The 25,533-nt window shown below is 40.6% G+C and overlaps 1 protein-coding gene and 1 pseudogene across 9 annotated transcripts in view; both read left to right on the top strand.

Moving 5' to 3' along the window:
• LOC138850611 (guanylate-binding protein 7) overlaps nt 1-25,533 on the top strand; it is a 121,982-nt gene that overhangs the window by 40,930 nt on the left and 55,519 nt on the right. For 5 of the 9 annotated variants that reach the window (XM_089300402.1, XM_089300400.1, XM_089300401.1 and 2 more), the window contains exons 11-12: nt 21,303-21,405; nt 21,714-21,907. In XM_089300402.1, coding sequence (XP_089156528.1) covers nt 21,303-21,405; nt 21,714-21,907 — 297 coding nt within the window. Of the gene's footprint in view, nt 1-21,302; nt 21,406-21,713; nt 21,908-22,755; nt 24,103-25,533 lie in introns of those variants that run through there. The other 4 variants (XM_089300397.1, XM_089300395.1, XM_089300396.1 and 1 more) reach the window with 2 other exon arrangements.
• On the top strand, nt 756-9,433 carry LOC138850306 (pleckstrin homology domain-containing family B member 2 pseudogene; annotated as a pseudogene).

Raw genomic sequence — 25,533 nt, 5'->3', positions numbered from 1 at the left:
CTGCGAAGCAAAGACTGTTCCTCTGTGGACGTAGTGAGTTTCTGTGCAGATTCTCTGTCCTTGATGTTAGATCAGGGGAAGAATCCTCTCTGGAGGCAGCAATGGCAATCCCTGGAACATAGCACAGCTGCCATGAGCTCTTTGGCTTGTCATACATGATATATTCATAAAAGGGATCTGGGATTTATTATAAGCTATCACACACTTCAGGTTCCACTGACTTCACTGTGTCTGAAGGTCATTAGCCAACCATTTGTTGTCAATATAGTAATGAGTGCTTCTTTAGCTGAATCACTAACATGTAACGTGATCAGTAAATGTTAATGCAATTCACATGTTTATGAACCATCCACTGGGTTTAAATCTGACTCAGTTATTAAGCATCCATAGCAAATAGTTCATTCTGTACAATAAACTGAATGTTTATGTACCCTCAAAATTCACATGCTGAAAAACATCTTCCAATGTGATGTTTTCTGAAGCTGAACCTTCAGTAAGTGAATAAGTCATGGGGAGGAGCCCTCATAAGATTAGTGCTCTCAAGAGACTAAGAGAGTCCAGAATTATTCCCATCTGCCAAGGGACCACTTGATGAAAAATGCTGTTTATGAACAAAACACTGAATCTCTAAAGGGTGGTGTCTTTATCCCACACTTCCCAGGCTCCAGAACAGTGAGGAATATATGTCAGTTGTATACATGTTAAAAGCCAGAAGGTTTTCAATATCTAGTTACTGGTACAAATGGAGTAAGACAATGGCAGCTAACATGAAGTAAGGTACCAGAGGCATTAACTGAAATTTTCCCCAGGTGCAATTTTTCATTGTCATAATGCTCTGTTTTCTTATTTGCCCAACAGAGTAAAACATGTTGATTGGCCCTTGAAATGTTTCAACTTCTGTCTGAACCAAGGAGTTGAAGTCAATCCACCTTCTCAATTAAATCCTCTCACATGACCTACATTTACATAATAACTGCATGAAGTTGGACACTAATGTTTGACGGACTCTGTGTATAATGGCTTATTGAAATCTAGTCTAGGGGTTTGTGCTGTAACACAGAAGGTAAAGCTGCATCCTACAGTGCCATATGGGCATCCCATATGGGCAGTGGTTTGAATCCTGGCTCCTCTACTTCTGATCCAGCTCCCTGCTAATGTGCCTGGGAAAGCAGTGGAAGATGGCCCAAATCTTTGGGCCCCTGCACCCACATGGGAGATCCTGTAGAAACTCCTGGCTCCTGACTTCAACATAGCCCAGCACCAGCTGGTGCAGCCATTTGGGGAGTATACCATAGGACTGAAGCACGCTCTCTCTCTCTCTCTCTCTCTCTCTCTCTCTCTGCCTCTGTTTCTGTAAAACGAAACAAAGAGAGAAGTCTAGTCTAAGAAATAAATGACCTGTACTTTTCTCTGGCTCCCTCTCTTTCCAATCCAGTGCTCTGGCAGAGGGCTGTTCTGCAAAAGGACTCAGCTGGCAGGTAATGGAAGTCAACAGGGTGCCTTCCCCAAGGAGGTTCACACCTCCCTTAGGATGTAGGCTATATGATGAGATAGATGAGTCTGAGCCTCATAATTTACAAGGCTTTAAAGCCCACCTGATTATTTTCAAGCCCCTTCTGTCAGGTTCTATTTGCCTCTAAATCAGAAAACTTAATTGTAGCTCAGATAGCACCTTTCTTAGGTTCTCTAATAACAACTCTGTCCTCTGTATCTAGCCCACTTGAGCCTCATTCCTTTGTAACCATAGCCTCTACTCTACCACCAATGGCTCTACTCCCAACCTGTGTGTCAAAATTTCTCTACAGACAAACCCCACTACCTGCAAAAGTTAGTGGCCTTTCTCCCAGTCTTGGCTGGAATCAGGTTTAAGCCACATCCATCAAACTGTCCTCACAAGGGTCCAGAGACCCCCCCTACACTTCCTCTCCTCTATAAAATCCTTTCATTACCTGGCTAATGCTACTCTTAGGATCATTGATTACTACTCTCACCCTGTCTTCTATACTAAGAATGTCTAAGTGTTTACAGCAGGTGATAATGGAACAAACAAAGGCCTTCAGCAACCAGGCAGTCAACCAAATGCTGCTACAGGGATATACTCGGCTCCCCACCCAGGAGACAGCGGCCTGAGACATTGCCCCATGTCAGCAGGAAGTAGCTCTAAAGACAGATCATCGTCCCTCTACCCCTCTTGGACTTTTGGGACTAATGTAATCCCATACAAACCTTGCTTTATAAAAAACAAAAGGGGGGAATGTTAGGAAACTGGCGCAGTTGGCCGCATGGCCCAGCTACCTGAGCCAGGCTCCACCCCCATCTTAATGTTCCTGCTTCCCTGCCCGCCCTCAGGCAAAGTTTTAAAAGGGCCTGTTCCTGAACACGTGCTCTCTCCTGGCCCTTCTCTCCTGCTCTCTCTCAGTCCTTCTCTCCTGCTCTCTCTCTCGGTTCCTCTCTCTAGCCTCCTCCTCTGGGCTCTTGGCTCTGCTCTCCTCTCTCCTCTTCTCTGCTTTATCTTCTCTCCTTGCTAGCTCTTCTCCTCTCTGTCTCTCTCTCTTACAATCTCCCTCCCTTTTTCCTTCACCGCCCCTTCATTCTGGTCTGTAGGTTGTTCCCCAATAAACCCTTTCCCTTAAAAAAAAAAAAAAAAGAAATGACCAATAGATCACAATACGCAACACTTAGATGAATATTATTTCTGAAAATGTGATTTTATTTTCAATGGGAAATTTCTTTCTTGCTGTATTTGTATTTTGCTCTGATCAGGGGATAACTCAGTCATAGGACATTACAGTTTCCAAGAAAATACAAAAATAAAAAATAGCCTCTACTTTCACCTAATAGAAATACCATTAGTTTTGCATTATACTTTCTTATAGATTTTTGGTTTTGTGATTGAGTTATAAGTATTGGTAAATAGAAAACATTTATGTACCAGAAATTGAATTATCCTCCACCCATATATAGCCAATTTTAATCTATAGATATCTTTTGTTCTTATGGAAAATCATTTTGTGGATAAGTAATAAATTTACTTCTTTGTGGTTATTGATAACTGACAAGTTTTGACAACAAATATTTTTTACATAAAAATGTATGAAAGAAGGAAAAACTGCCTTATTAATCAATAAGCAGAACCAAGTCCATAAGTATCAGTGTTCTGCCACTCAGGATGAAAACTCACACTACTTTGGACAGATCAGATCCTTTTATAGTGACTATAGTGACTATTTGTAATAGATTCCCCTAGGATTAATGCCATCGATTTCCGTTAAAGGTGTGGAAAACAAATGTTACTCAAACATCAACAGTTTTCTTCTACTTTTTGCTGGGGAGTTCCAGAGTTTTCTCCCATATCCCTGAGCTCTGACAATATAGTCTGAAAAGAACTGACATTAAATTGATAAAAAGGAGAAACGTAATGCAAATTTGCTATATGAATATGTATGGTGGGGCTCATATGGAATAGGATACTCAAACAAGGGCAGATCCATGAGCTTAACCAGTATTTTAAGAACAGAACAAATCAGAGGCTTGGAGTTTCTGGACGGGGGAACTGGCAGCATTAGTTGAAGGTCTTGAGAGGACCTGTGGGGGTAACAAAGTTGTGGGGAGCAATTCGGACTAGACTAAGTTGCTGGAATTAAGACTTATTCTATGCATCTGCTCTCCCACAATATGGCGCTGGGAGAGAAGAAAACAGCTTTTACACAGCTGCCTCCAGTTCAACCAATAAACTGTAGGACTTGCTCCTGATTGGAGGAGAGCAGCGTACTCAGCGTGTGGGCAGCCGAGTTGGGATTGGTGGAGGGAGGACTATAAAGGAGGAGAGAGACGGCATGCACCGGGAACATCTAAGGGGAACATCTGAGGGAACACCTGTGCAGCCCCCGAGAGAGCCGGCCGGTGGTGTGCCGCTCCCCTGCGGAAGTGGGGAATGTGGCCAGGGGGAACTGCCCTTCCATGGAGGTGGAAGGGATAGTAGCCAACCCGGGAAGAACCAGCAGCAAACCCGGGGAGGGCCGAGCAGACAAAAGAACAGCGCAGGGTCCTGTGTCGTTCCTCCATGAAGAGGGGGAGCGACACAAAGTCTGACTTCTTAGGCAGAGAAAGTCTCATCTAACAAAACAGGTGTGTGTTTAGTGAAAATAGGTGGAGATTTTAGTCTCCTTTCCTATGACTTCAACTTCCCTTTTTGCTGAAAAAATAGACAGTGAATTGTTGACTATTTCACTTCTTTTGTAGCAAAACCATGGCTTCCCCCCCCAATTCCCTCCCACCCGCAAGCCTCCCCTTTCCCACTCCCTCTCCCCTTCCATTCACATCAAGATTCATTCTCAATTCTCTTTATATACAGAAGATCAGTTTAGTATATACTGAGTAAAGATTTCAACAGTTTGCACCCACATAGAAACACAAAGTGAAAAAATACTGTTTGAGTACTAGTTATAGCATTAAATCACAATGTACAGCACACTAAGGACAAAGATCCTACATGAGGAGTAAGTGCACAGTGGCTCCTGTTGTTGACTTAACAAGTTGACAGTCTTGTTTATGGCCTCAGTAATCACCCTAGGCTCTTGTCATGAGCTGCCAAGGTTATGGAAGCCTTTTGAGTTCACTGACTCTGATCATATTTAGAGAAGGTCTAAGTCAAAGTGGAAGTTCTCTCCTCCCTTCAGAGAAAGGTGCCTCCTTCTTTGATGGCCCGTTCCTTCCACTGGGATCTCACGCACGGAGATCCTTCATTTAGGTTTTTTTTTTTTTTTTTTTGCCAGAGTGTCCTGGCTTTCCATGCCTGAAATACTCTCACATGCTTTTCAGCCGGATCCGTGTACCTTAAGGGCTGATTATGAGGCCAGAGTGCTGTTTAGGACATCTGCCTTTCTACGAGTTTACTGTGTATCCCGCTTCCCACGGTGGGCCATTCTCTCCCTTTTTTATTATATCGGTTAGTATTATTCAGACACTAGTCTTGTTTATGTGATCCCTTTGACACTTAGTCCTATCATTATGATCAATTGTGAACAGAAATTGATCACTGGGACTAGTGAGTTGGCTTTGTTACATGCCACCTTGATGGGATTGAGTTGGAATCCCCTGGCACATTTCTAACTCTACCGTTTGGGGAAACTCTGATTGAGCATGTCCCAAACTGTACAGATCTTCCCTCTCTTATTCCCACTCTTATATTTAACAGGGATCACTTTTCAGTTAAGTTTTAACACTTAAGAACAACTGTGTATTAATTACAGAATTCAACCAATAGTATTAAGTAGAACAAACAAAAATACTAAGAGGGATAACGTATTAAGTTGTTCATCAACAGTCAGGGCAAGGGCTGATCCAGTCACCATTTCTCATAGTGTCCATTTCACTTCAACAGGTTTCCTTTTTGGTGCTCGGTTAGTAGTCATGGATCAGGGAGAACATATGATATTTGTCCCTTTGGGACTGGCTTAATTCACTCAGCATGATGTTTTCCAAATTCATCCATTTTGTTGCAAATAACCAGATTTCATTGTTTTTGACTGTGGTATAGTATTCTATAGCTATTTGTCCCATAATTTCTTTATCCAGTCTACTGTTGATAGGCATTTGGGTTGGTTCCAGGTCTTAGCTATTATGAATTGAGCTGCAATAAACATTAATGTGCAGACAGCTTTTTTGTTTGCCAATTTCATTTACTTTGGGTAAATTCCAAGGAGTGGGATGGCGGGGTTGCATGGTAGGGTCATATTCAGGTTTCTGAGGAATCTCCAGACTGACTTCCATAGTGGCTTAACCAGTTTGCATTCCCACCAACAGCGAGTTAGTGTCCTTTCTTCCCCACTTCCTTGCCAGCATCTGTTTTTGGTAGATTTCTGTATGTGAGCCATTCTGAACGGGGTGAGGTGAAACCTCATTGTGGTTTTGATTTGCATTTCCCTGATTGCTGGTGATCTTGAACATTTTTTCATGTGCCTGTTGGCCATTTGGATTTCCTCTTTTGAAAAATGTTTATTGAGGTCCTTGACCCATCTCTCAAGTGGGTTGTTTGTTTTGTTGTTGTGGATTTTCTTGATCTCTTTATAGATTCTGGTTATTAATCCTTTATGTGTAGCATAGTTTGCAAATAGTTTTTCCCATTCTGTCAGTTGCCTCTTCACTCTCCTGACTGTTTCTTTTGCAAAACAGAAACTTCTCAGTTTGATGCAATCCCAATAGTTAATTTTGGCTTTGATTGCCTGTGCCTCCAGGGTTTTTTCCAGGAAGTCTTTGCTGGTGCCAATATCTTGCAGGGTCTCTCCAATCTTCTCTAATAATTTGATGGTGTTGGGTCATAGATTTAGGTCTTTAATGCATGTTGAGAGGATTTTTGTGTAAGGTGAAAGGTAGGGGTCTTGCTTCATTCTTTTGCACATGGAAACCCAGTTTTCCAGCACCATTTATTGAATAGACTGTCCTTGATCCAGGAATTGGTTTTAGATCCTTGATCAAATATAAGTTGGCTATAGACATTTGGGTTGATTTCTGTTGTTTCTATTCTGTTCCATTGGTCTATCCATCTGTTTCTGTATCAGTACCATGCTGTTTTGATAACAACTGCCCTGTAGTATGTCCTGAAATCTGGTATTGTGATGCCTCCAGCTTTGTTTTTGTTGTACAAGATTGCTTTAGCTATTCGAGGTCTCCTGCATCTCCATATGAATTTCAGCATCATTTTTTTCCAGATCTAAGAATGTCTTTGGTATCTTGATTGATATCACTTTTGAATCTATAAATTGCTTTTGGGAGAATGGACTTTTTGATGATGTTGATTCTTCCAATCCATGAGCCTGGAAGATTTTTCCATTTCTTGGTATCCTCTTCTATTTCTTTCTTTAAGATTTTGTAATTCTCATTGTAGAGATCTTTAACATCCTTGGTTTATTCCAACGTATTTGATTCTTTTTGTAGCTATTGTGAATGGGATTGATCTTAGCAGTTCTTTCTCAGCTGTGGCATTGCCTGTGTATACAAAGGCTGTTGATTTTTGTGCATTGATTTTATACCCTGCTACTTTGCCAAACTCTTCTATGAGCTCCAATAGTCTCTTAGTAGAGGTCTTTGGATCCCCCAAATAAAGAATCATATCGTCTGCAAAGAGGGATAATTTGAGTTCTTTCTTCCCAATTTGCAACCCTTTAATTTCTTTTTCTTGCCTAATGGCTATGGCTAAATCTTCCAGAACTATGTTGAATAGCAGTGGTGAGAGTAAGCATCCCTGTCTGGTACCAGATCTCAGTGGAAATGCTTCCAGCTTTTCCCCATTCAATAGGATGCTGGCCATGGGTTTTTCCATAAATTGCTTTGATTGTATTAAGGAATGTTCCTTCCATACCCAGTTTGCTTAGAGTTTTCATCATGAAAGGGTGTTGTTTTTATCAAATGCTTTCTCGGCATCTATTGAGATAATCATATGGTTTTTCTTCTGCAGTCTGTAAATGTGGTGTATCACATTGATTGATTTGTGCACATTGAACCATCCCTGCATACCAGGAATAAATCCCACTTGGTCTGGGTGGATGACAGACTCTGCAGCTGTCCTCCACGCCATGCGTGTCCTTGCTCTCCCTGTAGGTCCTCTGTGTCACATCCACTAGATCTGGAAGTATTTCCTCTGCAATTTTTTCACGAGCCTTTTCCTGAGACTACAGTAACTCCACTTTTATTAAACTATATTTTCCCGGACTATCAGTGCGTGCCCTCACTATTCCACCATCTTTGCTCTAAGCTTAGTGTTCTTAAAGAGACTGAGTGAGGCCAGAATTATTCCCATCTGCCAAGGGACCACTTGATGAAAAATGATGTTTATGAGCAAAATACTGAATCTCTAAAGGCTGGTGCCTTCATCAGACATTTCACAGTCTCCAGAACAGCGAGGAATATATGTCAGTTGTATACATGTTAAAAGCCAGAAGGTTTTCAATATCTAGTTATTGGTACTAATGGAGTAAGACAATGGCAGCTAACATAAAGTAAGGTACCAGAGGTATTAACTGATATTTTCCGCAGGTACAATTTTTCATTGTCATAATGCTTATGTATTCTTATTCGCCAAACAGAGTAAAACATGTTGATTGGCCCTTGAAATGCTTCAACTTCTGTCTGAACCAAGTAGTTGAAGTCAATCCACCTTCTCAATTAAAACTTCTCACATGACCTACATTTACATAATAACTGCACGCAGTTGAACACTAATGTATGACAGACTCTGTATATAATGGCTTATTGAAATCTAGTCTAGGAGTTGGTGCTGTAACACAGTAAGTAAAGCTGCATCCTACAGTGCCAACATCCCATATGGGCACTGGTTTGAGTCGTGGCTCTTCTACTTCTGATCCAGCTTCCTGCTAATGTTCCTGGGAATGCAGTAGACAATGGCCCAAATCTTTGGGCCCCTGTACCCATATGAGAGATCCTGTAGAAACTCCTGGCTCCTGACTTCAACATGGCCCAGCACCAGTTGGTGCAGCCATTTGGGGAGTGTACCAGAGGACTGAAGGTCCAGATATTGAATGCATATTCATTATTTGATTAAACATTAGAAGAAAATGCTATGAGTGAGTTACCAAATAGGTTTTGGAAAGTTTACAAGTCTGGAACCTGAGCAGCATCCTTGCCCTAAAGCCGTGGTCTGGGCTCTGCAGTGTTAACTTTTCCCAGTGATGAGACGACATTTGTGAAGAGTGGACGGCTGCTGTGACAGAGAACCATTTGAAAGCATTGGAAGAAGAATTGGTTTGACCTGTGGTCAGATGGCCACCTGATCTATTACGATGACGAGACTGGGCTGAGTGTTGAGGATAACGTCCACATGCCAGCGGATGGCATCAAAATCTGTATGGAACAGCAATGTCGGGACATCCAGCCTCCAGATGGGAATGCAAGACTGCCTGCTGCAGATCATTTGCCGAGATGGAAAAACAATGTCATCATGCAGAAAGCTCAGATGATTGGTTGGCCTGGAAATTTACACTGCAGGATTCTAGGACAAACACAGCTTACGTGGGCTCCTCAATCCTGTCTGAAGAGAGAGCTGTGGCTTCCTCCTGACCTCCCTACACATCCTATGCTGTGGCAATCCCTGAGTAGGCTTATGGCTCCAGTACCTATAGGGGCACTTACCCAGTAGGAACTCAAGTTGTCTATGCTGCGAATGGGCAGGCATACGCTGTGTGTACCCGTATGCTAGACATTACAGAGGGCAGCCCACCAACCAAGTCCTCATTCGTGAGTGGGATCGAGACAACGACAGTGATCTGGTGCTGGGCATGCCCTAGGGTCCCTGTTCTAGGTCTTCTAGAGCCCTCGAGCCTTCAGACCTTGGTGTGCATAGCTTCTGTTAACCCTGTGTACAATAATACAATTTGCAGGGATTTTTCTGTTTCTGACAGATTTTTAAAATAATGGCATTAATAGTCCTTTTGAAAGTAGCAACCTGATAATTCTAACTAATCCACATAAATATCAGAGAGAAGGAGGGTTTGCAGCACATGTAGGAGGGCCAGCCTGTGCATTGGTGGGGTGCTGTGGCTGTCCACGGAGTGCTGGGATGCCCAATGGCCAGGAGAGACTCCTGTCATAGATAGGAGGAGGGGTCTGGCCAAGTGAGAGGCCTGCTCCAATTTCCGCCCTGCCCTGCCCTGCCGGGCCAGGCCTTGTGTTTTTGCTCCTGAGCTACGGGTGGTAAAGGAAGTGTGAGACATTGTATTTTGAGCTCCCCAGTGTGTGAAGCCTTGGCAAGCCCACCATCATCCTCCCTCTCTGTCAAATACTCATTTTCCAGTACCATGGAACATGTGCTTCAGCCACTCTTGTCATGAGTTGCCAGGGCTATGCAGGCCTTTTGAGTTCGCTGACGCTGATCTTATATAGACAAGGTCATAGTCAAAGTGGAAGTTCTCTCCTCCCTTCAGAGAAAGGTACCTCCTTCTTTGATGACCTGTTCTTTCCACTGGGATCTCACTTGCAGAGATCTTTCATATGGGGGTTTTTTTTTTCCAGAGTGTCTTGGCTTTCCATGCCTGAAATACTCTCATGGGCTTTTTTGCCAGATCCGAATGACTTAAGGGCTGATTCTGAGGCCAGAGTGCTGTTTAGGATATCCGCCATTGTATGAGTCTGCTGTGTATCCTGCTTCCCATGTTGGATCGTTCTCTCCTTTTTAATTCTATCAGTTAGTATTAGCAGACACAAGTCTTGCTTATGTGATCCCTTTGGCTCTTAGTCCTATGATTATGATGAATTGTGAACAGATATTGATCACTCGGACTAGTGAGATGGCATTGGTACATGCCACCTTGATATACATTTTTCAACTGTGGGGTGAAAATATCTGTAGATTTCAGTTAGGTCCATTTGGTCCATTTACATTCAAGATGACTATTAATAGGTAATGACTTGGCCTTGCAATTTTTCCATAAATATTCCTATTGTTTACTTTGGATTTCCTTTGTACTTTTATTGTCAGATTTCCTGCCTTCAAATTCTTCCATAATAATGACCATGTTTCTGTGTTTTTCTGTGTAGCACATCCTTAAACATCTTTTGACAGGCTTAATGAGTGGTTACACATTCTTTCGATTTCTGTTTGTTATGGAAGATCTTTATTTCATCTTAATTCATAAATGAAAGCTTTGCAGAGTACAGTATTCTGTGTTGACAGTTTTTTCTCTTAAAACTTGGGACTACATCTTGCCATTCTCCTCTAGCCTGTACGGTTTCTGGTGAGAAGTCAGCTGTGAGTCTAATTGGAGATCCTCTAAAAGGAATCTGGTGTTTCTCTCATGCACATTTTAGAACTTTTTCTCTGTTTTACTGTGGAAAGTTTGACAACAATAGGTTGTCGTGAAGATCTTTCTGGTCATATCTATTAGAAGTTCTTTGTGCTTCATATACTTGGATGTTTCTTTCTATCTCCAAATTCGGAAATTTTCTGTAAGTATTTCACTAAATAGGCTTTCTAGGCAATTCTCTCCTTCCATGACTTCAGAAACTCATAAGGCCTCTTTGTTGGGTTGTTTGATAGTCTAACATAAATGTCCAACACTAGTTTTTGAGTTTTCTAATTTTTTTTGGTCTGAAAGATTGCCAAAGATTTGTCTTGTAGCTCAGATATTCTTTTTTCTGTCTCACCAAGTCTGTTGTTATGGCTATCCACCGCATTTCTTTTTTATTTGATCTGTTGAATTCTTTATTTCTAATCTTTCATTGTTATTTCTCTTTAAAATCACAATTTCATAGCGAAATTTTTCATTCTTGTCATGCAGGGTCTTAGTCCACCCAAACGAGGATGGACTGGGTCTGAAGAAAGGTAAGTGCACCGCTCACCCATTCCCCAGCCCCCCAATTCCAGGGACAGTCAGACGCAGCGGGGAGTCAAGTTGAGTAAGCAAGAACTCATTTATTGCACGCGTAGCAAAACCTTTTAAAGCACAAACCTGCAGAGTCACTGGGGCAGGGCATAAGGACCAACCAATTACTTAAAAGGTCATTTTATGGGGCGATTTTTTACAGGACCAGCCATATGTCTGTACATTTATCATCAGTTGTCACCTCCCCTGGTGCTGCGCAGCCAATCAGCTTTGGTGGTAAACAACTTTGGGTACCGCCCACCTTATTTGGGCACCATCTTTGAATTGCCTCATGTGCCTAATTTCCCTGCAGGTGCCATCTTTGAATTGCCCCGTGTGCCTAATTTCCCCAAAATGGCATGTATGGTTTTCTTTAGTTTATTGATTTGCTTCTGATTGCTTTTTCTTTTATTTAATGAATGTAAATTTCATAGGTACAACTTTTGGAATATAATGCTTCATCCCCCCAAACCCACCCTTCCACTCCCACTCCCATCCCACCTCCTACTCCCTCTCCCATCCCATTCTTCATTAAGATTTATTTTTACTTCTCTATATATACAGAAGACCACTCTATACTAAGTAAAGATTTCAATGGTTGGCACCCCCCCCACACACACACACAACATATAAAGTATTGTTTGAGAACAAGCTTTGCAGTTAATTCTCATAGTACAATTCATTAAGTACAGAGATTCTACATTGGGAGTAAGTGCACAGTGACTTCTACTGTTAATTTAACAACTGACACTCTTATATATGACATCAGTGATCACCCAAGGGTCTTGACATGAGCTGCTAAGGCTGTGAAAGCCATTTGTGACACAAACGCTGTCATTATTTAGCCAAGGCCATAAGCAAATTGGAAGTTATCTCTTTCCTTCAGAGAAAAGTACATCCTTCTTTGATGGCCCCTTCTTTTCACTGGGGTCTCACTCACAGAGATCCTTCATGTAGGATATTTTTTTCCATGGTGTTTTGGCTTTCCATGCCTGAAATGCTCTTGTGGGCTTTTCAGCCAGATCCAAAAGCCTTAAGGACTGATTCTGAGGTCAGAGTTCTGCTTAAAGTGATTGTCATTCTGAGTCTGCTGTGTGGACGGCTTCCCATATTGGATATTCCCTCCTTTTTAATTCTATCTACTATTATTACCATGCACTTCATGCTATTTATATGATCTGTTTAACACTTAATCCTATTTATATGTTCACTTTAACAGTTAATATGATCACTTTAACAATTAGGATGGCATTTTTAGCACCAATTTTGATATTTAGATTCCCATGATAAGTTTTTAAACTGTACTCTTAGAATTAAGTCACTAGGATTTTATGCAGAAAAATAGAGCTTTACAGTTAAAAACTTCCTGCTCCCTCTCTTGTTCCCCCTCTTATTTTTATTGAGATCTATTTTCAATTGACTTTATATACATATGATTAACTCTATGTTAAGCGAAGAGTTCAACAGACAGTATGTAGAAGAGAAAAACTAAAAAACTGTTACTTGACAGTAAATACAAGGACTGGTCAAGTCATTGCTTCTCAAAGTGTCAATTTCACTTCAACAGCTTTCATTTTAGGTGCCCTGTTGGTTCTCACAGATCAGGGAGAACATATAGTATTTGTCCCTTTAGGACTGGCTTATTTCAGTAAGTATGAAATTTTCCAGCTTGATCCATTTTGTTGGAAATGGCTGGATTTCATTTTTTTTTTACCACTGTGTAGTATTCCATGGTGTGCATATCCCATAATTATTTATCCAGTCTTCTGTTGATGGGCATTTAGGTTGATTCCATGTCTTAGCTATTGTGAATTGAACTGCAATAAACATGGAGGTGCAGATAGCTTTTTCTCTAGGGTAAATTTATAAGAGTGGGATGGCTGGGTCGTATGGTAGGTCTATATTCAGATTTTTGATGTATCTCCATATTGTCTTAAATAGTGACTTTACCAGTTTGCCTTCTCACCAACAGTGGATTATGGTACCTTTTTCCCTACATCCTCTCCAGCATTTGTTGTTTGTTGATTTCTGTATGAAAGTCATTCTAGGGGCTGGCACTGTGGCGCAGTGGGTTAAAGCCCCAGCCAGCAATGCTGGCATCCCATATTGGCACTGGTTCATGTCCTGGCTTCTCCTGCTCTGATCCAGCTCTCTCCTATGGCCTGGAAAAGCAGTAGAAGATGGCCCAAGTCTTTGGGTCTCTATACCCGTGTGTGGAACCCAGAGGTGGCTCCTGGCTCCTGGCTCCTGGCTTCGGATTAGCTCAGCTCTGGCCGTTGCAGCCATTTGGGGAGTGAACCAATGGAATGGAAGACCTCTCTCTCTCTGTGTGACTCTACCTCTCTCTCTGTAACTCTGTTTTTCCAATAATAAAAATAAATCTTAAAAAAAAGAAAGTCATTCTAACTGGAGTGAGGTGAAACCTCATTGTGATTTTGATTTGCATTTCCCTGAAAACTAGCGATCCTGAACATTTTTTCATGTATCTTTTGGCCATTTTGGATTTCTTCATTTGAAAAATGTCTGTTTAAGTCCTTTTCCCATCTCTAAACTGGGCTGTTTGTTTTGTTGTTGTGAAGGTTCTTGATCTCTTTGTAGATTCCGGTTATTAGTCCTTTATCAGCTGCATAGTTTACAAATAATTTCTCCCATTCTGTTGGTTGCCTCTTCACTTTCCTGACTTTTCATTTGCAGTACAGAAGCTTCTCAATATGAAGCAATCCCTGTCATTAATTTTTTTCTTTTCCTGTTTCTGGGGTCTTTTCTAAGAATTTGTGCCCTGTGCCAGTGTCTTGTAGGGTTTCCTCCAAGTTCTCAATTAATCTGATGGTATCAGGTCATAGATTTAGATCTTTAATCCATGTTGAGTGTATTTTTATGTAAGGGATAAGGTAGGGGTCTTGCTTTATACTTCTGCATATGGAAATCCAGTTTCCCCAGCACCATTTGTTGAAGAGACTGTCCTTCTCGAGGGATGGTTTTTAGCTCCTTGATCAAATATAAGTTGGTTGCAGACGCTTGGATTGATTTCTGGTGTTTATTCTGTTCCATTGGTCTATCTATTTTTGTACCAGTACCAGGCTGTTTTGTTTATAACTGCCTTACAGTATGACTTGAAATCTGGTATTGTGATGCCTCCAGCTTTGCTTTTGTTGTATAAGATTGCTTTAGCTATTTGAGGTTTCCTGTGCCTCCATTTGAAACTCAGCATCATTTTTTCTAGATCTGAGAAAGAATGTCTTTGGTATTTTGATTGGTATGACACTGAATCTGAAAATTGTCTTCAAAAGAATGGATATTCTGATGACATTGACTCTTCCGATCCATGAACATGGAGGACTTTTCCATTTTTTTGTATCTTCTTCTATTTCTTTCTTTAATTTAATGGTTTATCATTCTCATCGAAGAGATCTTTGCCATTTTTGGCTAAATTTATTCCAAGACATTTGAATTTTTTTGTAGCTATTCTGGATGGGATTGATCTCAGAAGTTTTTCTCACCTGTGGCATTGTCTGTATATACAAAGGCTGTTCATTTCTGTGTATTGATTTTGTTTCCTGCTACTTTACCAAACTCTTCTTTTGAGTTCCAGTACCCTCTTAGTGGAGTTCTTTGGATCCCCTAAAAAAGAATCATGTCATCTGCAAATAGGGATAGTTTGAATTCTCCTTCCAATTTGTAACCCTTTGATTCCTTTTTCTTGACTAATGGCTCTGGCTAAAACTTCCAGGACTATATTGAATAGCAATGGTGAGAGTGGCCATCCCTGATCTCAGTGGGAATGCTTCCAACTTCTCCCCATTCAATAGGATGCTGGCTGTGGGTTTGTCATAAATAACCTTGATTGTGTTGAGGAATGTTCCTTCTATACCCAATTTGCTTAGAGTTTTCATCATGAAATGGTGTTGTATTTTATCAAATGCTTTTCCATGCATCTATTGAGATAATCATACGATTTTTCTTCTGTAGTTTGTTAATGTGATGTATCACATTGATTGATTTGAGAATGTTGAATCATCCCTACATACCAGGGATAAATCCCAATTAGTCTGGGTGGAAGATCTTTCTGATGTGTTGTTAGATTTGATTCACTAGAATTTTGTTGAGGATTTTTGTATCTGTTCATCAGGGAAATTGGTCTGTAATTCTCTTTTTCTGCTGGCATCTCTTCCAGGTTTAGGAATTAATGTGATGCTGGCTTAATGGAGAGAATTTGGGAGGATTCCCTTGCTTTTAATTGTTTTGAATAGCTTGAGAAGAATTGGAGTTAGTTCTTTAAATGTCTGGGAGAATTCAGCTGTGAAGCCATCCGGTCCTGGGCTTTACTTTGTTGGGAGGGCCTTTATTACTGATTCAATTTCTGTCTTGGTTATGGGTCTGTTTAGGTTTTCTATGTCTTAATGGTTCAATTTAGGTAGGTTGTATGTGTCCAAGAATCCATCTCTTTCTTCTAGGCTTCCCAGTTTGTTGGCACACAACTCTTTGTAGTAATTCCTGATGAGTCTCTTTATTATTTCTGTGGTGTCTGTTGTTACATTTCCTTTTTTATCTCTAATTTTATTGATTTGGGTCTTCTCTCTCCTTTTCTGTTAGTTGGGCCAAAGGTGTACCAGTTTTGTTTATTTTTTCAAAAAACCAGCTCTTCGTTTTGCTTGTCTTTTTATTATTTAATTCAGTTTTATTGATTTCTTCTCTAATATTAATTATTTATTTTATCCTATTAGTTTGGGTTTGGTTTGCTGTTGTTTTTCTAGATCCTTGAGATGCAGTGATAGCTCATTTATTTGCTGCCTTTACAATTTCTTGATGTGGGCACCTATTGCTATAAACTTTCCTCTTAACACTGCTTTTGCTGTATGCCATATGTTTTGATATGTTGTGTTGTCATCTTCATTTGTTTCCAGAAAACTTTTTCTCTTTTGATGTCTTCTATGACCCACTGTTCATTCAGAAACATGCTGTCCATTCTCCATATGTTTGCATATGATGTAGAGATTCTTGAGTTGTTGAAATCCAGCTTCATTGCATTGTAGTCTGAGAAGATGCATGGTATGACTTCAATTTTTTTGAATTTGCTAAGACTTGCTTTAAGGCCTAGCATATGATCAATCCTAGAGAAAGTCCCACGTACTGAAGAGAAAAAATGTGTACTCTGTGGCTGTAGAGTGGAAGGCTCTGTAAATATCTGATAGGCCTATGTGGTCTATTGTGTCAATTAACTCTGTTGTTTCCTTGTTGATTTTCTGCCTGGTTAATCTGTCCATTGCTGAATGTGGGGTATTGAAGTCCCCCATTAGTGTTGTATTTGAGTTTATATCTCCCTTTGAATCCCTTACCAATTCTTTTAAATAGACATGTACCATGCAATTAGGTGCATATACATTTATAATAGTCTCACCTTCTTCTTGAATTGATCTTTTAATCATTATACAGTGTCATTCTTTGACTCTTTTAATAGTTTTTGTGTTAAAGTCTACTTTGTCTGATATTAGGATGGCCACACCAGCTCTTTTTTGGTTTCTGTTACATGAATTATCTTTTTCCATCCTTCCACTTTCATTCTGCGTACATTTTTGTTGGTAAGATGTGTTTCTTGTAGGCAGCAAATAGATGGGTTTGGGGTTTTAAACCATTCAGCCAGTCTGTGTCTTTTAACTGGGGAGTTGAGACCATTTGCATTCAGTGTTGTTATTGTTAAGTATCAAATTTCCCCTGTGATGTTTCCGTAAATAGCCCTATTTATGTATTTTGGATTTCATTTGTACTTTTACTGGGTCATTTTTTGCATTTTTCTTCGTTTGTAACAATGTTCCTGTTTCTGTGTTTCTGTGTGTAGCACATCCTTGAGTATCTTTTGTAGCGCTGGGTGATTAGTTACAAATTCTTTCAATTTTGACTTGTTAAGGAAGATCCTTATTTTCCCTTCATTCATAAATGAGAATTTTGTAGGGTACAGTATTCTGGGTTGAATTTTTCTCTCTTAGGACTTAGAATATGTGTCAACATTGTCTCCTTGCCTGCAGGGTTTGCAACGAGAAGTCCAGAGTGAATCCAATTGGATTTTCTCTAAATGTGATTTGTCTTTCTCTTGTGCATATTTTAAGATGTGTTCTTTGTACTTCACTGAGGTGAACTTTGCTACAATGTGTCATGGTGAAGTTCTTGTCTGGTCATTTCTGTTGGGAGTTCTGTGTATTTCTTATACTTGGATGTTACTTTCTTTCACCAGATTGGGAAATTTCTGTTATTATTTCACAAAGAAGGCCTTCTAATCCTTTCTCTTTCCACACCTTCCAGAATTTCCAGGATTCATAAGTTGGGTTGTTTGATAGAATCTTTTTTAAAAAGATTTATTTATTTATTTGAAAGTGAGAGTTACAAAAAGAGAAGGGGGGGCACATAGAGAGAGAGAGAGAAAGAAAGAGGTATTCCATCCATTGGTTCACTCCCCAATTTGCTTCAATGGCCGGAGCTGAACTGATCTGATGCCAGGAGCCAGGAGCTTCTTCCTAGTCTCCCACATGGTTGCAGGGGCCCAAGGCCTTAGACATAGCAGAAGGATGGATTGGAAGTTGAACAGCCAGGTCTTGAACTGGCACCATATGGGATGCTAGCACTGCAGGCAGTGGCTTTACTGGCTATGCCACAGCACCAACCCCTTGATAGAATCTTGTAAATCTCTACTGTGATTTTTAATTTTCTGAGTTCTTCTTCCTAGATTTGGTCTGACTATATTATTTCTGGAAATTTGTCTTCTAGTTCTGATATTCTTTCTTCTGTCTCATCTATTCTATTATTAAGACTTTCCATTATATTTTTCATTTGATCTATTGAATCCTTCATTTCTAGAATTTCATTCTGTCTTCTTTTTAATATCTCAATTTTGGGGGAATGCTTTTCATTAGATCATGAATTTTCTTCTGATTGCTTCTAAGTAATTGGCCTATTAATTTTCTGAATTCCTTTTCTGGCATATCTCCAATCTCTTCTTCTTTAGATTCCATTATTGAAGAATTGTATTCTTTTGGAGAATTCATAATGTATTCCTTGTTCTTATTCAGGATTTTTCCTTTGTGTTTTGGCATTTCTGGTTGATTTTGTCTTTAATTTGTGACTTTGTTCCTGTGGTGCAATTTCCCTCCGCTGTGAGCTGCTACGTATTTGTGTGTCACAAGTGGAAGCACACAGCCCCACCTTCTGGAACCTTGTTTACTGCTAGATCATGATGGAAGTGCACCAGAGCTTTGGTGCACTAAGCCCCACCTACTGGGGCTGGGCTTGCATCTCACTGGTGCATGAGATGAACTCAGGTTTTCGATGTTTAGGACTACTCCTTGTTGTACAGCTTGTGTGATGGGAAGAAAACTAATCTGAAATGTTGTGATCTTTGTTCCCAGTTTGGGGGTTTTGTGAGGTGGCCCCCACAATTAATGGGCATGTGCATGGGAGGCAAATATGGCAGCCCCTGCTTACACTTGAAAATGTAAACAATCATTGTGGCTTCTTCCTGCTGGTTGTAGGTCCAATTGAGGCGAGGAGGGAGACATAGATGGACGGGGGTATGCCCGACTTCTCTGCTTCTTCCCCTATAATTTCTCCTTCTTCCCACCTGGCACTTCAACTCCAGTTCACCAAGCTTCCCTGCCCATTGCTATCCGAAGCTCCATTGACTTGTGACCTCTCACTTGGTTCACTGGGGAAGGAGGGAGTGACACCAGTCTCCTCATTTGGCATCTCTGCTGTGCCTAGCCACTTCCCCTTCCTCTTTACTCCCTTAGCATGGACCTACCCAGTCTCTGATGGACTCCTGGGCTTTTCTGTGTGAACTTGTCTTGATTCTATCACCAGCTTCTATCTTCTCTGCTCATTAACTATTTTGCCCCAGGTGCTATACTGCCACCTTAATTCCTCCTCTCATTGCTTTTGAGTAATCCTATGATTAATATTTTTAATTCCATTCTTGGCATTTCATTACTCTCTTCATCTTCACAGTCTGATATTGAAATGTTGTGTTCCTTTGGGTGTGGGGGTTCATGGTATCTTCCTGATTCTTACTTCTTGATTTTCTGCATTTATTTTTAGGCATTTGTGGAGTTACTTGTTTTTTTTTTCTTTTCCTCTGATGGCTGTTATCTTTGAGCTATGCCTCTGTGCCTTAGTGACACATCTGCACTTTCAGTGAATACCACAAGGTGTGTGGTACATGTGGCCAAGGAACTTTGGTTAGTGCTCCAAGGTAGGGCGAGTATCAGGGTAACACCCAAGATGGTCATGGTAGATCTCCTCTTGTTAACAGAAGGGAGGAATGGTCACCTCTGTTGGTATGATACCCCCTTACCTCCTCTCCTCCAAGGTGATCAATGCCTTGGTGTTAGCCTCCAGTGTGTTCAACACTCATCTGTGCCACCATATGAACCACATAGATGACCTGCGCAGTCTTCACTGTGAACACAGTTCCCTCTACAATGACTCATCTGAGGCAACAAAGCAGCTCTGAGCATGTGGAGCCATACCCAGTGATTACTCAGATCCCCAGCTATGCCCTGCACCCTCTTATGTAACCACCAAAGCTCCATGGTCTCAGTACTTAAGGCTCCCACAGCCACTGAGTGCAGAGAATTCACTCTGCCCTGCCAGCCTGACCAGTCAACAGAGAAGCAGATGTTACCTGAGCCAGCTCTTCCTAGACATCTTGATCCTCAGAGGCTGGAGGCATCTCAGTCCTACATGAGTGGCCAGCTCCTGTCACTCCTCCCAGCCAGTCTCAAACTCAGTAGAGACTGTGGATTTTTCCCTCCACTGGAACCTCTGGATCACGTGCATATGCAACAAACACTGGCTGAATATTGCTCATTCCCCACTACTGCCAAAGGTACTACCAGCCAATTGCTGTGCATGTGCACAAAGGCTTCTTTAGCTGCCACCCAAACCCAAAATGGTGCCTACACTTTCTCCCCTAGGCAATGGGTGCTATCTTGGAGAGGTTGGAGTGAAATAAATATGGCCCCCTCTACTTCCACTGGCTCCCTGGGTTATTGCTAGCCCACAGGGCTCCTGTCTGGACTCATGGCATACTCTCTCTCTGACTATGTCACCATGGGTTGCTGCAGTCTGTTCTCACCTCTTTCTCCAAGCTTCTGCCCAGTTGAGCTCTTGGTTACTGCAGTCACATGTTGTTTGGATGTTCGTGCTGTGTGTCCACACCTTCCACAGGTCCACAGCATTCATCTTCTAGCATTTCCAGTATGATTTTCTCTCCATTTTCTCCCTGAGAGTGCACTTCCTATGGTTTTGTGTTTGTTTGTTTGTTTTTGTATATTGTTATGTGTTTTGCTTTTCACTATTTATCCTTAGTCTAGCATAGTATGTCATTTCTTAAAGCACCATCTTGGAATCCCACCAGAGCAGCCTTTAGTTGGGGACTAGTCTGTTAATTATCTTAATAGTAAGAACTATAGAGTGCACTCACATATACGTTGAAGCAGCATGTTATACACTTTAAACATACACAATTGTGATTTGCCAGGTATATTTCAAAGAAACTAGGGAGAATAAAAGAGCTTCTTGAAGGGGGAGGTAAGTGCTACATGTTAACATATCCAATGATGTTATCCTTGTTAAAGGGTAGAACAACATCCAAGCGTAAGAAAAACAGCATGCCAATATTGCAGGCAAACAGGGTACTCTGCCTCTGATGGGGGATAGAGGTGGTGGTGGGCAGCATCCCTGGTTGAGGAGACTGCACTGCTAGAAAGGAGGCTGATCCACAGGGTGCCTATGCTTCACCAAAAACCTTGGAGTTTCTGCTGTACCTAAGAAGGATGCAGAAATTACAAGTCCAAATTATACTTTTATCAACAATAATTTCCACATCAGAAGACTAGATTTTTTCTCCCTGAAGTACTTTTCCTGCTTGCTGGTTTCCAGGCAACTGAGGTGCTCCAGACCTTCCTGCAGTCTCAGGCAGCAACAGAGAACTCCATCCTGCAGGCAGACAAGGCTCTCACTGATGCAGAGAAGGCCCTAGCAGGTACGGGGCCGGGCTCAGCTCACAGGAGGGTGGGAAGGTTCATGCGAAGCCCGCCTATTTATTGAAGAAGAAGTTTTTCCTGGAGCAAGAGACTTCTCCAGACTACTGAGCACATGGTCTGCTAAACCTGAAAATAACAAGGGCAGTTGGGCTGCACATCCAGCCAATCAGTGCCTTTCTGGCACATTCTGAAACATCCTCTTGCTGTTTAGGGGAAGATCTTCCCCTCCCACTTGCAGCATTGCTGTTAAAGCTGCCTGCTCTTGAACTCAACAGTTTTTCTTCCCTTGTTAATGTTTGTGAAACAGCTGAGGAGGCCAAGAGGGAGGCCGCTGAGAAGGAACGGGAAGTGCTAAGACAGAGGGAGCAGGAGATGCAGCAAAAGATGGAGGCTCAAGAGAGAAGCTTCCAGGAGAACATCGCTCAACTGAAGGAGAAGATGGAGCGGGAAAGGGAGGACCTCCTCAGAGAGCAGGAGAGGATGCTGGAGCACAAGCTGAAGGTGAGTCTGGGGGCTGGGCGGTGCCCCGGGGGACAGTGTTCTGGATCCTGGGAAGGGCAGGACCCAATGTCAAGCACAGGTGTCATCCCAGAGGGAACCTAAAAGACAATTGTCCCACTGCAACCTCAAATACACCTGGGTCCCCCTGAAGCATGGAAATCTAGGAGTCTCCAGCCACTTATGGAGTGTTGGACTTTGGAGACACAAATGACATTCTCCTGGGTTTGGGGCTGCAGTTGTTGCTCCAACTGTGAAATGGTCTCACTAAGCCCCTATTCAATGGGACCTTAGCTACTGGTGCTTGAGATTTCTGGAACAACTCTCAAAGAGACTGAAATAGGTTTATCTGGTCTGATAATATCAAATTTGACCTGATAGAAAATCGAGAACTCTGAATCTGGTGCATTGTTTCCAGATCTGTCTGATCATCCTTTATGACTAAAGTAACATACACATCCTTTGTCCCAGCGTGGGGTTTGATAAGCACTGTCCTGTGTGGTGTCAGCACTTCTCACGAGTTGCTGGATGAGCTCAGCTGTGCCACCTCATGGAAATGAGAGCCAATTAGAATTTAATCCACATTCTTTCCCAATGAGCTTTCTTTGTCCCTATACAAAACTCCCCACTTTTCCCTGGGGAAATGATGCTAAGGAAAACTCACAAAAGTTAAATCATGGATTTTCTCCTATTCAAGACAAAACTTCTGGCTATATTGGAGGACAAATTCCTAAAAAAACCTTCTAAAATGGTAGACAAATAGACATATGTGCTTAAATACTGACATAGTTAAATGTAAAACTCTTATGCTTAATGAAAAAGGTTTTGAAAGTGGACTTTTCATTTCATAGGCTCAAAAAGACATGCTTACAGAAGTATTTAAAAAGGATGCTGCTAAGGTAAATAAAAAGATCAAGCGGCTAACAGAAGAGATTGAAGTAATTAAAAATCAAGGACAAGTGTTGTTTTCAGTACTTCCTTCTTTCCTGGGTAGTACATTTGGTTCTGTATTGACTAAGCTGTCACCAGAAGTTATTTCAAGCCTGTTAAGAAAGTTATAGGCTGAGATTTCTTGGGCAGGAAAATATAAAATGGGCTTTCTTTTTTCATTTTAATAGCATAACAGCGTTGCTCATTGTAAAAAATATGTATGTCATGGAAGTTTCATTAAAAATTTTAAAAAATAAATATAATTATTAAAGGATAACAGGACCTTGTATCCTAAAAAGAAAAACTGAATTTTTATTGAATTATTATGACAAATTGGGCTGTTAATTGGAATATAATGAAATTGTTCATAAAAACAATTTGAATGAAAGCTAAAATTCACGGCAAGATAAAGAAAAAATGTGTAATTTGTGCTACAGATGGAGATATTTAAGTTGTGATGAGTCCTTGAATATCAATGAGTTTAGAACAGCAACCACATTTTTTAAATAGCCAAAATAAAAAAATGCTTAATGTTACTGATAATAAAAGATATGCAAAGTAAAATTATGTGGTTCCTTTTTCAGTTGCATAAAGGGCAAGGAAAAAGAGCTTTAATAGCACACTGAGAAACCAAGGCATTTGGGAAATTGAGAGTTGCTCATATTTGCTAGTGTGAGTGTCAACTCTTACAGTTATGTATGAAAAATTAAAATGTAGGTGACTTTTTATACACCAATTGTACCTTTTGTAATTTCTTTCATAGACTTGTATACCCAAGTTGAAATGGTGTGTATGTACTATTCTGTTCATTGCAGGATCATTGTAATGCCAAGGCTTGACAGCTCTTTAATGTAAATAAGAAATATTGAATGTAACTTCAGAGGGTACTCTATAATCAGTAAAATGAAAGGGGGACAAAGCTAAAATTAAAAGAAAAAAGAGGACAGACACTTGGTCTGGAGTTAAGACACCATGTGGACATCCCAATGCTGTGTTGTAGTGACTGGGATTGAGTCCCTTTTCTGCCCCTGATTCCAGCTTCATGCTGCTGTGCACCCTGGTAACAGGTGAGGGCTCACATTATGGGGCCTCATCATTCAAGAGAGTACTGATCAACTGCCTGGCAAGTGCTTGCCAATGATCGCAGGTATTTGGGGAGAGAATCAGAAGGTGAATGGTGTTTCCTTCTCTCTCTGCTTTCAAATAAATAAATGAATTTTTTTTTTAAATTTGAAATAAGAATAAAAATAAAATGAAAGTTGAATGGAATTTAGTCTGGAGTATAAAGTTATTATCTCTTTGCAGGGCTTCCAATTTTTCTCCCTCTGGCTTGCCTCTTCACAGACGCTTCCAGGAGCCTCTTTAGGTCACTGCCTTTTATTCTGTCACCTATCAGATTCTCCTCCTCAGGCATTTCTCTGGAGGGTGCCCATCTGCTCTGATGGATGTCCTCTCCCATTAAACCTAACGTAATGGTGAACAATCTCCAGTGCACTTCTTGTCCCTGGCACCTTGGTCCCTAGTCCACAGTCACCCATGGGACCTGTCTTGCAGCTGCCTGAAATTTTTGCTTCAGAGGCAGTCCTAAGAAGCAGAATGTCGACTAAGCATCATTGTCCTAAGGGGTTTTTTGGGTAAATAGAAAATAAGACTAAAATTCAACTTAAATCTAAAAAGATGTCTTTTGTAAATAACAATCTCACGTACAAAAATTGGTTTCAGCTGCAGTGAGACATTAGGTTTAAGATCACTGCCTACAAATTTTGCATTTTATCTTGCTAAGCCTGTTTTATAACTTGGTTTAACAGCAGTGGATAATCAGCTCTTGTCAGCCCCCTAAAGTGGATTTTGTAGTCCATGGTTTACGTCACTGATTTCTACCTGGAGTTTGATGAAAAGGAGTAGAATTCTAAATGAATGTAATTTTTGCCTTAATTTGGATAGAGGTATGATATCATATCAGCATGTTAAGTCATCTAGGTATAATTGATAAATGTAAATTGGGTAAATGTAAATGAGATAAATGTGTCTAAATGTAAACTTTAGTACTCTTAGCAACTCATCTTCTGCGGAAAAACTATTTGGGTTTGTTAACAAATATGCTTTTATAAACTGTCTGAAAAATAGTTCAACATTGCTTGAAAGTAACTAAGGTTGAAATTTAGTGTGTTATCTTATTTATAAAATGTTGTCTTAATTTGGAGATCTTTAAAGGGTTATTTCAAAATGTAAATCAAGGAAGTAAGCAGATGGAAAGGGGTCGCAAATAAAATGTGTTCCTGGTACGGAAAGTTAAGAAGGAAAGAAACTTTTTTCTTTTAAGACAATTTTTAGAGTACCTAAGGACATGGTATAAAGTGAGGTAAGAATTACTTTATCCTGATTGCTCATTTACTCTAGATTGGAATGGAAAAGATAGAAAGGTTTATGTAAGTTACAGAAGATGTCAGGGAATTACAGAAGGTTATGAAGAAAGAAATTTTTGGATACAAAAGCTATTAATCTACTTTTCTTTGACATAGAGTTGGAATTTGATCCAATGCTAAAACAATCTATTCATTTAGGATAGATTTCTCTGTTTGCTGGCATACAACTCTTTGTAGTAATTTCTGATGATTCTTTTTATTTCTGCAGTGCCTGTGGTTACATTTCCTTTTTCATCTCTGATTTTATTGATTTGGGTCTTTTCTCTCCTTTTT

This window comes from Oryctolagus cuniculus, chromosome 7 (genome assembly GCF_051225735.1).
Source record: "Oryctolagus cuniculus isolate XC-2025 breed Fujian yellow rabbit chromosome 7, ASM5122573v1, whole genome shotgun sequence".
NCBI lineage: Eukaryota > Metazoa > Chordata > Mammalia > Lagomorpha > Leporidae > Oryctolagus > Oryctolagus cuniculus.
This window is presented reverse-complemented; position numbering and strand designations above follow the sequence as displayed.